This window comes from Sesamum indicum, linkage group LG4 (genome assembly GCF_026168435.1).
Source record: "Sesamum indicum cultivar Baizhima isolate 11 linkage group LG4, ASM2616843v1, whole genome shotgun sequence".
Classification (NCBI taxonomy): domain Eukaryota; kingdom Viridiplantae; phylum Streptophyta; class Magnoliopsida; order Lamiales; family Pedaliaceae; genus Sesamum; species Sesamum indicum.
Window position 1 is genome coordinate 5,583,752 of NC_142660.1, and position 12,949 is coordinate 5,596,700.

Here is a 12,949-nt window from a genome sequence, read left to right on the forward strand (position 1 = left end):
GAAGTGAAAGCAACAAACCGAGAGCTTTAAATATAGATGGACTTTTCTATTACAAGAACGAATGGACCATGGTTTTCCCAAATAATATAAACCGTTTCCTAGTTCTTGTTCAGATTGTTCGACGTAACCTCAACTATGCTGATAAGAAATTCAAACTCCTGATTTTTCTTCTTTATGTGTGCACCATCGCTAGTTGCTCCAGCAAACACTTTCTTGCACTGTTTGATTTCTTCAGAGGCATCCTTAACTTGAACAGGTATGTTCTTGAAAGCACCCGACTTTAAGTAATTCTTAATGGCTTTAAGATCACGAATGGCGTCATTGTAATTGCTGGAACACGACTGGTATATAGTTTTCAACCGTGAATCGTGGGTTTTATTGACAACGGAGTTTATAACAGAATGGATTTTGTTGGCCTTCTTAGATGCCAAATCAACAGAAACTTCAGCAAGGCCTCTTGCGTCCACATTTGTTGTGCGGGGATCAGACTTTAAGAGTTTGTAGCAGCTCTCAAGATTGCTGGTCTTGGAGCACAAATGCTTTATCTCAATATCCGTCAATTTGTTTCCTGTTGCGGATGGTGCAATCGACATGAAGACTGTGGGTATGAGAATGAGCACAATGGAGGTTTCGAAGATAGCCATGTTTTTCTTTCTCTACTTTACTAGGACTGATTTGCCTCAATTTGCAAATGCCGAAGTCCATCGAAGGCCTCTTATATGATAGCAATCAAGCTTTTACATGGATTATAGATTTTTTGTCCCAAGATTTGCCAGGTTTTATTAATGGGTATTTGTTTGTTTGGCAAAAAAAACAATGCTATACATTTTTTTTTTCAAAAATTAAATTGAAAATATTAAGTAATTTTTGCCACTTCTTATTTTCAAATATATTAATAAGCAATTGAACTTAGGAGGAGATAAGTGAAAGAGAAATAGCAAAATCGTCATAATTGATTTTTGACGAAGTTGATAAGGACCATTGTTTGGTATATTTGCTAGGTAATTTTCTGTTGTATTAGTCTTTAAGTAATCATCCCTAGCTGGTCTGTCGAGCGTTCGCTCATTTGTCGCCTCTATATTTCGACAAAAAAGGAGTTTGTATTATTAAAATCTTGAAAAATTTCAATCATGTAAAATAAAATGTTGTAATTTATGTTTGCTTCTCTTTTGACATTTTATCTGAACTTAGTTAGTTAGATTTTTAGCATAATGGATATTGAAGAAATAGTCCTACAGGGGAGAGATGAATTAGTCTCCTAATCATCAGGGTAGAAGAAAAATCTTGACTCGACAATGCACGTTGGAAAACGGTGTTTGCCTCATTCGACAAAAATAAATAGCCAAAATCCTTTTACAATATTAAAAAATGGTCCTTCTAATAAATTTCTTTAATTTTTCCTCTATTTCTTGCTCCAGTCCAACACTCCCATCTTTGTGTTGTCGTAAACATTCTTACTCCACCACAACGAACTCCCTTATTGTGGAACTTTGGCTTTCTTTTTAATAATGAGTTAATCCAATAGTCGAATATAATTAATTTGTCTTACTATCATTTATAAGGCCTTATTTGGGCATCGATATTCTTTCACTTTGAATTCATCTATTGCGAGGTAATGGAATATAATTTTTTTGATACATGAAAGAAGAAACTTTTGGATTGTCAGGCGGAGAAAAGAATCAATACTTTTGAAGGATTTTATGTGAATAGCTAAACTTTTATTCGAATGACAAGAGTTGAATGGATATGACTTTATAAAATTGAGCGCCACATTCTCATCTCGAATGCATTTGTTTCGTTCTGTTATTTATAGCATTTTCATTATTCAGGTTACAAGCAGGTCTTTTTGCATTGTCATTGTGTTTAATACAAAAGCTATTAGTTGTTACTCTTTAAATTATGAATAGGTATGCACTAAGGATGGCATTTTTCTGTAAATTGGAGGTTTCTAATAGTCAAGAAGTGAAAGCAACAAACCGAGAGCTTTAAATGTAGATGGACTTTTCTATTACAAGAACGAATCGACCATGGTTTTCCCAAATAATATAAACCGTTTCCTAGTTCTTGTTCAGATTGTTCGACGTAACCTCAACTATGCTGATAAGAAATTCAAACTCCTGATTTTTCTTCTTTATGTGTGCACCATCGCTAGTTGCTCCACCAAACACTTTCTTGCACTGTTTGATTTCTTCAGAGGCATCCTTAACTTGAACAGGTATGTTCTTGAAAGCACCCGACTTTAAGTAATTCTTAATGGCTTTAAGATCACGAATGGCGTCATTGTAATTGCTGGAACACGACTGGTATATAGTTTTCAACCGTGAATCGTGGGTTTTATTGACAACGGAGTTTATAACAGAATGGATTTTGTTGGCCTTCTTAGATGCCAAATCAACAGAAACTTCAGCAAGGCCTCTTGCGTCCACATTTGTTGTGCGGGGATCAGACTTTAAGAGTTTGTAGCAGCTCTCAAGATTGCTGGTCTTGGAGCACAAATGCTTTATCTCAATATCCGTCAATTTGTTTCCTGTTGCGGATGGTGCAATCGACATGAAGACTGTGGGTATGAGAATGAGCACAATGGAGGTTTCGAAGATAGCCATGTTTTTCTTTCTCTAATTTACTAGGACTGATTTGCCTCAATTTGCAAATGCCGAAGTCCATCGAAGGCCTCTTATATGATAGCTCAATCAAGCTCTTACATGGATTATAGATTTTTTGTCCCAAGATTTGCCAGGTTTTATTAATGGGTATTTGTTTGTTTGGCAAAAAAAACAATGCTATACATTTTTTTTTTCAAAAATTAAATTGAAAATATTAAGTAATTTTTGCCACTTCTTATTTTCAAATATATTAATAAGCAATTGAACTTAGGAGGAGATAAGTGAAAGAGAAATAGCAAAATCGTCATAATTGATTTTTGACGAAGTTGATAAGGACCATTGTTTGGTATATTTGCTAGGTAATTTTCTGTTGTATTAGTCTTTAAGTAATCATCCCTAGCTGGTCTGTCGAGCGTTCGCTCATTTGTCGCCTCTATATTTCGACAAAAAAGGAGTTTGTATTATTAAAATCTTGAAAAATTTCAATCATGTAAAATAAAATGTTGTAATTTATGTTTGCTTCTCTTTTGACATTTTATCTGAACTTAGTTAGTTAGATTTTTAGCATAATGGATATTGAAGAAATAGTCCTACAGGGGAGAGATGAATTAGTCCCCTAATCATCAGGGTAGAAGAAAAATCTTGACTCGACAATGCACGTTGGAAAACGGTGTTTGCCTCATTCGACAAAAATAAATAGCCTAAAATCCTTTTACAATGTTAAAAAATGGTCCTTCTAATAAATTTCTTTAATTTTTCCTCTATTTCTTGCTCCAGTCCAACACTCCCATCTTTGTGTTGTCGTAAACATTCTTACTCCACCACAACGAACTCCCTTATTGTGGAACTTTGGCTTTCTTTTTAATAATGAGTTAATCCAATAGTCGAATATAATTAATTTGTCTTACTATCATTTATAAGGCCTTATTTGGGCATCGATATTCTTTCACTTTGAATTCATCTATTGCGAGGTAATGGAATATAATTTTTTTGATACATGAAAGAAGAAACTTTTGGATTGTCAGGCGGAGAAAAGAATCAATACTTTGAAGGATTTTATGTGAATAGCTAAACTTTTATTCGAATGACAAGAGTTGAATGGATATGACTTTATAAAATTGAGCGCCACATTCTCATCTCGAAAGCATTTGTTTCGTTCTGTTATTTATAGCATTTTCATTATTCAGGTTACAAGCAGGTCTTTTTGCATTGTCATTGTGTTTAATACAAAAGCTATTAGTTGTTACTCTTTAAATTATGAATAGGTATGCACTAAGGATGGCATTTTTCTGTAAATTGGAGGTTTCTAATAGTCAAGAAGTGAAAGCAACAAACCGAGAGCTTTAAATGTAGATGGACTTTTCTATTACAAGAACGAATCGACCATGGTTTTCCCAAATAATATAAACCGTTTCCTAGTTCTTGTTCAGATTGTTCGACGTAACCTCAACTATGCTGATAAGAAATTCAAACTCCTGATTTTTCTTCTTTATGTGTGCACCATCGCTAGTTGCTCCACCAAACACTTTCTTGCACTGTTTGATTTCTTCAGAGGCATCCTTAACTTGAACAGGTATGTTCTTGAAAGCACCCGACTTTAAGTAATTCTTAATGGCTTTAAGATCACGAATGGCGTCATTGTAATTGCTGGAACACGACTGGTATATAGTTTTCAACCGTGAATCGTGGGTTTTATTGACAACGGAGTTTATAACAGAATGGATTTTGTTGGCCTTCTTAGATGCCAAATCAACAGAAACTTCAGCAAGGCCTCTTGCGTCCACATTTGTTGTGCGGGGATCAGACTTTAAGAGTTTGTAGCAGCTCTCAAGATTGCTGGTCTTGGAGCACAAATGCTTTATCTCAATATCCGTCAATTTGTTTCCTGTTGCGGATGGTGCAATCGACATGAAGACTGTGGGTATGAGAATGAGCACAATGGAGGTTTCGAAGATAGCCATGTTTTTCTTTCTCTAATTTACTAGGACTGATTTGCCTCAATTTGCAAATGCCGAAGTCCATCGAAGGCCTCTTATATGATAGCTCAATCAAGCTCTTACATGGATTATAGATTTTTTGTCCCAAGATTTGCCAGGTTTTATTAATGGGTATTTGTTTGTTTGGCAAAAAAAACAATGCTATACATTTTTTTTTTCAAAAATTAAATTGAAAATATTAAGTAATTTTTGCCACTTCTTATTTTCAAATATATTAATAAGCAATTGAACTTAGGAGGAGATAAGTGAAAGAGAAATAGCAAAATCGTCATAATTGATTTTTGACGAAGTTGATAAGGACCATTGTTTGGTATATTTGCTAGGTAATTTTCTGTTGTATTAGTCTTTAAGTAATCATCCCTAGCTGGTCTGTCGAGCGTTCGCTCATTTGTCGCCTCTATATTTCGACAAAAAAGGAGTTTGTATTATTAAAATCTTGAAAAATTTCAATCATGTAAAATAAAATGTTGTAATTTATGTTTGCTTCTCTTTTGACATTTTATCTGAACTTAGTTAGTTAGATTTTTAGCATAATGGATATTGAAGAAATAGTCCTACAGGGGAGAGATGAATTAGTCCCCTAATCATCAGGGTAGAAGAAAAATCTTGACTCGACAATGCACGTTGGAAAACGGTGTTTGCCTCATTCGACAAAAATAAATAGCCTAAAATCCTTTTACAATGTTAAAAAATGGTCCTTCTAATAAATTTCTTTAATTTTTCCTCTATTTCTTGCTCCAGTCCAACACTCCCATCTTTGTGTTGTCGTAAACATTCTTACTCCACCACAACGAACTCCCTTATTGTGGAACTTTGGCTTTCTTTTTAATAATGAGTTAATCCAATAGTCGAATATAATTAATTTGTCTTACTATCATTTATAAGGCCTTATTTGGGCATCGATATTCTTTCACTTTGAATTCATCTATTGCGAGGTAATGGAATATAATTTTTTTGATACATGAAAGAAGAAACTTTTGGATTGTCAGGCGGAGAAAAGAATCAATACTTTGAAGGATTTTATGTGAATAGCTAAACTTTTATTCGAATGACAAGAGTTGAATGGATATGACTTTATAAAATTGAGCGCCACATTCTCATCTCGAAAGCATTTGTTTCGTTCTGTTATTTATAGCATTTTCATTATTCAGGTTACAAGCAGGTCTTTTTGCATTGTCATTGTGTTTAATACAAAAGCTATTAGTTGTTACTCTTTAAATTATGAATAGGTATGCACTAAGGATGGCATTTTTCTGTAAATTGGAGGTTTCTAATAGTCAAGAAGTGAAAGCAACAAACCGAGAGCTTTAAATATAGATGGACTTTTCTATTACAAGATCGAATGGACCATGGTTTTCCCAAATAATATAAACCGTTTCCTAGTTCTTGTTCAGATTGTTCGACGTAACCTCAACTATGCTGATAAGAAATTCAAACTCCTGATTTTTCTTCTTTATGTGTGCACCATCGCTAGTTGCTCCACCAAACACTTTCTTGCACTGTTTGATTTCTTCAGAGGCATCCTTAACTTGAACAGGTATGTTCTTGAAAGCACCCGACTTTAAGTAATTCTTAATGGCTTTAAGATCACGAATGGCGTCATTGTAATTGCTGGAACACGACTGGTATATAGTTTTCAACCGTGAATCGTGGGTTTTATTGACAACGGAGTTTATAACAGAATGGATTTTGTTGGCCTTCTTAGATGCCAAATCAACAGAAACTTCAGCAAGGCCTCTTGCGTCCACATTTGTTGTGCAGGGATCAGACCTTAAGAGTTTGTAGCAGCTCTCAAGATTGCTAGTCTTGGAGCACAAATGCTTTATCTCAATATCCGTCAATTTGTTTCCTGTTGCGGATGGTGCAATCGACATGAAGACTGTGGGTATGAGAATGAGCACAATGGAGGTTTCGAAGATAGCCATGTTTTTCTTTCTCGACTTTACAAGGACTGATTTGCCTCAATTTGCAAATGACGAAGTCCATCGAAGGCCTCTTATATGATAGCTCAATCAAGCTCTTACATGGATTATAGATTTTTTGTCCCAAGATTTGCCAGGTTTTATTAATGGGTATTTGTTTGTTTGGCAAAAAAAACAATGCTATACATTTTTTTTTCAAAAATTAAATTGAAAATATTAAGTAATTTTTGCCACTTCTTATTTTCAAATATATTAATAAGCAATTGAACTTAGGAGGAGATAAGTGAAAGAGAAATAGCAAAATCGTCATAATTGATTTTTGACGAAGTTGATAAGGACCATTGTTTGGTATATTTGCTAGGTAATTTTCTGTTGTATTAGTCTTTAAGTAATCATCCCTAGCTGGTCTGTCGAGCGTTCGCTCATTTGTCGCCTCTATATTTCGACAAAAAAGGAGTTTGTATTATTAAAATCTTGAAAAATTTCAATCATGTAAAATAAAATGTTGTAATTTATGTTTGCTTCTCTTTTGACATTTTATCTGAACTTAGTTAGTTAGATTTTTAGCATAATGGATATTGAAGAAATAGTCCTACAGGGGAGAGATGAATTAGTCCCCTAATCATCAGGGTAGAAGAAAAATCTTGACTCGACAATGCACGTTGGAAAACGGTGTTTGCCTCATTCGACAAAAATAAATAGCCTAAAATCCTTTTACAATGTTAAAAAATGGTCCTTCTAATAAATTTCTTTAATTTTTCCTCTATTTCTTGCTCCAGTCCAACACTCCCATCTTTGTGTTGTCGTAAACATTCTTACTCCACCACAACGAACTCCCTTATTGTGGAACTTTGGCTTTCTTTTTAATAATGAGTTAATCCAATAGTCGAATATAATTAATTTGTCTTACTATCATTTATAAGGCCTTATTTGGGCATCGATATTCTTTCACTTTGAATTCATCTATTGCGAGGTAATGGAATATAATTTTTTTGATACATGAAAGAAGAAACTTTTGGATTGTCAGGCGGAGAAAAGAATCAATACTTTGAAGGATTTTATGTGAATAGCTAAACTTTTATTCGAATGACAAGAGTTGAATGGATATGACTTTATAAAATTGAGCGCCACATTCTCATCTCGAAAGCATTTGTTTCGTTCTGTTATTTATAGCATTTTCATTATTCAGGTTACAAGCAGGTCTTTTTGCATTGTCATTGTGTTTAATACAAAAGCTATTAGTTGTTACTCTTTAAATTATGAATAGGTATGCACTAAGGATGGCATTTTTCTGTAAATTGGAGGTTTCTAATAGTCAAGAAGTGAAAGCAACAAACCGAGAGCTTTAAATATAGATGGACTTTTCTATTACAAGATCGAATGGACCATGGTTTTCCCAAATAATATAAACCGTTTCCTAGTTCTTGTTCAGATTGTTCGACGTAACCTCAACTATGCTGATAAGAAATTCAAACTCCTGATTTTTCTTCTTTATGTGTGCACCATCGCTAGTTGCTCCACCAAACACTTTCTTGCCTGTTTGATTTCTTCAGAGGCATCCTTAACTTGAACAGGTATGTTCTTGAAAGCACCCGACATTAAGTAATTCTTAATGGCTTTAAGATCACGAATGGCGTCATTGTAATTGCTGGAACACGACTGGTATATAGTTTTCAACCGTGAATCGTGGGTTTTATTGACAACGGAGTTTATAACAGAATGGATTTTTTTGGCCTTCTTAGATGCCAAATCAACAGAAACTTCAGCAAGGCCTCTTGCGTCCACATTTGTTGTGCGGGGATCAGACTTTAAGAGTTTGTAGCAGCTCTCAAGATTGCTGGTCTTGGAGCACAAATGCTTTATCTCAATATCCGTCAATTTGTTTCCTGTTGCGGATGGTGCAATCGACATGAAGACTGTGGGTATGAGAATGAGCACAATGGAGGTTTCGAAGATAGCCATGTTTTTCTTTCTCTACTTTACTATGACTGATTTGCCTCAATTTGCAAATGCCGAAGTCCATCGAAGGCCTCTTATATGATAGCTCAATCAAGCTCTTACATGGATTATAGATTTTTTGTCCCAAGATTTGCCAGGTTTTATTAATGGGTATTTGTTTGTTTGGCAAAAAAAACAATGCTATACATTTTTTTTTTCAAAAATTAAATTGAAAATATTAAGTAATTTTTGCCACTTCTTATTTTCAAATATATTAATAAGCAATTGAACTTAGGAGGAGATAAGTGAAAGAGAAATAGCAAAATCGTCATAATTGATTTTTGACGAAGTTGATAAGGACCATTGTTTGGTATATTTGCTAGGTAATTTTCTGCTGTATTAGTCTTTAAGTAATCATCCCTAGCTGGTCTGTCAAGCGTTCGCTCATTTGTCGCCTCTATATTTCGACAAAAAAGGAGTTTGTATTATTAAAATCTTGAAAAATTTCAATCATGTAAAATAAAATGTTGTAATTTATGTTTGCTTCTCTTTTGACATTTTATCTGAACTTAGTTAGTTAGATTTTTAGCATAATGGATATTGAAGAAATAGTCCTACAGGGGAGAGATGAATTAGTCCCCTAATCATCAGGGTAGAAGAAAAATCTTGACTCGACAATGCACGTTGGAAAACGGTGTTTGCCTCATTCGACAAAAATAAATAGCCTAAAATCCTTTTACAATGTTAAAAAATGGTCCTTCTAATAAATTTCTTTAATTTTTCCTCTATTTCTTGCTCCAGTCCAACACTCCCATCTTTGTGTTGTCGTAAACATTCTTACTCCACCACAACGAACTCCCTTATTGTGGAACTTTGGCTTTCTTTTTAATAATGAGTTAATCCAATAGTCGAATATAATTAATTTGTCTTACTATCATTTATAAGGCCTTATTTGGGCATCGATATTCTTTCACTTTGAATTCATCTATTGCGAGGTAATGGAATATAATTTTTTTGATACATGAAAGAAGAAACTTTTGGATTGTCAGGCGGAGAAAAGAATCAATACTTTGAAGGATTTTATGTGAATAGCTAAACTTTTATTCGAATGACAAGAGTTGAATGGATATGACTTTATAAAATTGAGCGCCACATTCTCATCTCGAAAGCATTTGTTTCGTTCTGTTATTTATAGCATTTTCATTATTCAGGTTACAAGCAGGTCTTTTTGCATTGTCATTGTGTTTAATACAAAAGCTATTAGTTGTTACTCTTTAAATTATGAATAGGTATGCACTAAGGATGGCATTTTTCTGTAAATTGGAGGTTTCTAATAGTCAAGAAGTGAAAGCAACAAACCGAGAGCTTTAAATGTAGATGGACTTTTCTATTACAAGAACGAATCGACCATGGTTTTCCCAAATAATATAAACCGTTTCCTAGTTCTTGTTCAGATTGTTCGACGTAACCTCAACTATGCTGATAAGAAATTCAAACTCCTGATTTTTCTTCTTTATGTGTGCACCATCGCTAGTTGCTCCACCAAACACTTTCTTGCACTGTTTGATTTCTTCAGAGGCATCCTTAACTTGAACAGGTATGTTCTTGAAAGCACCCGACTTTAAGTAATTCTTAATGGCTTTAAGATCACGAATGGCGTCATTGTAATTGCTGGAACACGACTGGTATATAGTTTTCAACCGTGAATCGTGGGTTTTATTGACAACGGAGTTTATAACAGAATGGATTTTGTTGGCCTTCTTAGATGCCAAATCAACAGAAACTTCAGCAAGGCCTCTTGCGTCCACATTTGTTGTGCGGGGATCAGACTTTAAGAGTTTGTAGCAGCTCTCAAGATTGCTGGTCTTGGAGCACAAATGCTTTATCTCAATATCCGTCAATTTGTTTCCTGTTGCGGATGGTGCAATCGACATGAAGACTGTGGGTATGAGAATGAGCACAATGGAGGTTTCGAAGATAGCCATGTTTTTCTTTCTCTAATTTACTAGGACTGATTTGCCTCAATTTGCAAATGCCGAAGTCCATCGAAGGCCTCTTATATGATAGCTCAATCAAGCTCTTACATGGATTATAGATTTTTTGTCCCAAGATTTGCCAGGTTTTATTAATGGGTATTTGTTTGTTTGGCAAAAAAAACAATGCTATACATTTTTTTTTTCAAAAATTAAATTGAAAATATTAAGTAATTTTTGCCACTTCTTATTTTCAAATATATTAATAAGCAATTGAACTTAGGAGGAGATAAGTGAAAGAGAAATAGCAAAATCGTCATAATTGATTTTTGACGAAGTTGATAAGGACCATTGTTTGGTATATTTGCTAGGTAATTTTCTGTTGTATTAGTCTTTAAGTAATCATCCCTAGCTGGTCTGTCGAGCGTTCGCTCATTTGTCGCCTCTATATTTCGACAAAAAAGGAGTTTGTATTATTAAAATCTTGAAAAATTTCAATCATGTAAAATAAAATGTTGTAATTTATGTTTGCTTCTCTTTTGACATTTTATCTGAACTTAGTTAGTTAGATTTTTAGCATAATGGATATTGAAGAAATAGTCCTACAGGGGAGAGATGAATTAGTCCCCTAATCATCAGGGTAGAAGAAAAATCTTGACTCGACAATGCACGTTGGAAAACGGTGTTTGCCTCATTCGACAAAAATAAATAGCCTAAAATCCTTTTACAATGTTAAAAAATGGTCCTTCTAATAAATTTCTTTAATTTTTCCTCTATTTCTTGCTCCAGTCCAACACTCCCATCTTTGTGTTGTCGTAAACATTCTTACTCCACCACAACGAACTCCCTTATTGTGGAACTTTGGCTTTCTTTTTAATAATGAGTTAATCCAATAGTCGAATATAATTAATTTGTCTTACTATCATTTATAAGGCCTTATTTGGGCATCGATATTCTTTCACTTTGAATTCATCTATTGCGAGGTAATGGAATATAATTTTTTTGATACATGAAAGAAGAAACTTTTGGATTGTCAGGCGGAGAAAAGAATCAATACTTTGAAGGATTTTATGTGAATAGCTAAACTTTTATTCGAATGACAAGAGTTGAATGGATATGACTTTATAAAATTGAGCGCCACATTCTCATCTCGAAAGCATTTGTTTCGTTCTGTTATTTATAGCATTTTCATTATTCAGGTTACAAGCAGGTCTTTTTGCATTGTCATTGTGTTTAATACAAAAGCTATTAGTTGTTACTCTTTAAATTATGAATAGGTATGCACTAAGGATGGCATTTTTCTGTAAATTGGAGGTTTCTAATAGTCAAGAAGTGAAAGCAACAAACCGAGAGCTTTAAATATAGATGGACTTTTCTATTACAAGATCGAATGGACCATGGTTTTCCCAAATAATATAAACCGTTTCCTAGTTCTTGTTCAGATTGTTCGACGTAACCTCAACTATGCTGATAAGAAATTCAAACTCCTGATTTTTCTTCTTTATGTGTGCACCATCGCTAGTTGCTCCACCAAACACTTTCTTGCCTGTTTGATTTCTTCAGAGGCATCCTTAACTTGAACAGGTATGTTCTTGAAAGCACCCGACATTAAGTAATTCTTAATGGCTTTAAGATCACGAATGGCGTCATTGTAATTGCTGGAACACGACTGGTATATAGTTTTCAACCGTGAATCGTGGGTTTTATTGACAACGGAGTTTATAACAGAATGGATTTTTTTGGCCTTCTTAGATGCCAAATCAACAGAAACTTCAGCAAGGCCTCTTGCGTCCACATTTGTTGTGCGGGGATCAGACTTTAAGAGTTTGTAGCAGCTCTCAAGATTGCTGGTCTTGGAGCACAAATGCTTTATCTCAATATCCGTCAATTTGTTTCCTGTTGCGGATGGTGCAATCGACATGAAGACTGTGGGTATGAGAATGAGCACAATGGAGGTTTCGAAGATAGCCATGTTTTTCTTTCTCTACTTTACTATGACTGATTTGCCTCAATTTGCAAATGCCGAAGTCCATCGAAGGCCTCTTATATGATAGCTCAATCAAGCTCTTACATGGATTATAGATTTTTTGTCCCAAGATTTGCCAGGTTTTATTAATGGGTATTTGTTTGTTTGGCAAAAAAAACAATGCTATACATTTTTTTTTTCAAAAATTAAATTGAAAATATTAAGTAATTTTTGCCACTTCTTATTTTCAAATATATTAATAAGCAATTGAACTTAGGAGGAGATAAGTGAAAGAGAAATAGCAAAATCGTCATAATTGATTTTTGACGAAGTTGATAAGGACCATTGTTTGGTATATTTGCTAGGTAATTTTCTGCTGTATTAGTCTTTAAGTAATCATCCCTAGCTGGTCTGTCAAGCGTTCGCTCATTTGTCGCCTCTATATTTCGACAAAAAAGGAGTTTGTATTATTAAAATCTTGAAAAATTTCAATCATGTAAAATAAAATGTTGTAATTTATGTTTGCTTCTCTTTTGACATTTTATCTGAA

General features: G+C 34.2%; 7 protein-coding genes across 7 annotated transcripts; all 7 read right to left on the reverse strand.

Moving 5' to 3' along the window:
* Positions 1-98: 98 nt before the first annotated feature.
* Positions 99-644, reverse strand: LOC148788317 (pectinesterase inhibitor-like). The gene has a single exon (XM_088879993.1). It carries the CDS (start codon positions 642-644, stop codon positions 99-101), a length of 546 nt encoding a protein of 181 aa, XP_088736119.1.
* A 1,413-nt stretch (positions 645-2,057) lies between these two features.
* LOC148788318 (pectinesterase inhibitor-like) lies at positions 2,058-2,603 on the reverse strand. The gene has a single exon (XM_088879994.1). The coding sequence runs from the start codon at positions 2,601-2,603 to the stop codon at positions 2,058-2,060; it is 546 nt and encodes a 181-aa protein (XP_088736120.1).
* Positions 2,604-4,018: 1,415 nt separating this feature from the next.
* LOC148788319 (pectinesterase inhibitor-like) lies at positions 4,019-4,564 on the reverse strand. Its single transcript, XM_088879995.1, has one exon. The coding sequence runs from the start codon at positions 4,562-4,564 to the stop codon at positions 4,019-4,021; it is 546 nt and encodes a 181-aa protein (XP_088736121.1).
* A 1,415-nt stretch (positions 4,565-5,979) lies between these two features.
* LOC148788320 (pectinesterase inhibitor-like) lies at positions 5,980-6,525 on the reverse strand. The gene has a single exon (XM_088879996.1). The coding sequence runs from the start codon at positions 6,523-6,525 to the stop codon at positions 5,980-5,982; it is 546 nt and encodes a 181-aa protein (XP_088736122.1).
* Positions 6,526-8,013: 1,488 nt separating this feature from the next.
* Positions 8,014-8,484, reverse strand: LOC148788321 (pectinesterase inhibitor-like). The gene has a single exon (XM_088879997.1). It carries the CDS (start codon positions 8,482-8,484, stop codon positions 8,014-8,016), a length of 471 nt encoding a protein of 156 aa, XP_088736123.1.
* Positions 8,485-9,899: 1,415 nt separating this feature from the next.
* Positions 9,900-10,445, reverse strand: LOC148788322 (pectinesterase inhibitor-like). The gene has a single exon (XM_088879998.1). The coding sequence runs from the start codon at positions 10,443-10,445 to the stop codon at positions 9,900-9,902; it is 546 nt and encodes a 181-aa protein (XP_088736124.1).
* A 1,489-nt stretch (positions 10,446-11,934) lies between these two features.
* On the reverse strand, positions 11,935-12,405 carry LOC148788323 (pectinesterase inhibitor-like). Its single transcript, XM_088880000.1, has one exon. It carries the CDS (start codon positions 12,403-12,405, stop codon positions 11,935-11,937), a length of 471 nt encoding a protein of 156 aa, XP_088736126.1.
* Between the last annotated feature and the right edge of the window lie 544 nt (positions 12,406-12,949).

Bases quoted from the DNA above. Each gene is read 5' to 3' on its own strand.
- LOC148788319 (XM_088879995.1), bottom strand. From the start codon at position 4,564: ATGGCTATCTTCGAAACCTCCATTGTGCTCATTCTCATACCCACAGTC.
- LOC148788318 (XM_088879994.1), bottom strand. From the start codon at position 2,603: ATGGCTATCTTCGAAACCTCCATTGTGCTCATTCTCATACCCACAGTC.
- LOC148788321 (XM_088879997.1), bottom strand. From the start codon at position 8,484: ATGGCTATCTTCGAAACCTCCATTGTGCTCATTCTCATACCCACAGTC.
- LOC148788322 (XM_088879998.1), bottom strand. From the start codon at position 10,445: ATGGCTATCTTCGAAACCTCCATTGTGCTCATTCTCATACCCACAGTC.
- LOC148788320 (XM_088879996.1), bottom strand. From the start codon at position 6,525: ATGGCTATCTTCGAAACCTCCATTGTGCTCATTCTCATACCCACAGTC.
- LOC148788323 (XM_088880000.1), bottom strand. From the start codon at position 12,405: ATGGCTATCTTCGAAACCTCCATTGTGCTCATTCTCATACCCACAGTC.
- LOC148788317 (XM_088879993.1), bottom strand. From the start codon at position 644: ATGGCTATCTTCGAAACCTCCATTGTGCTCATTCTCATACCCACAGTC.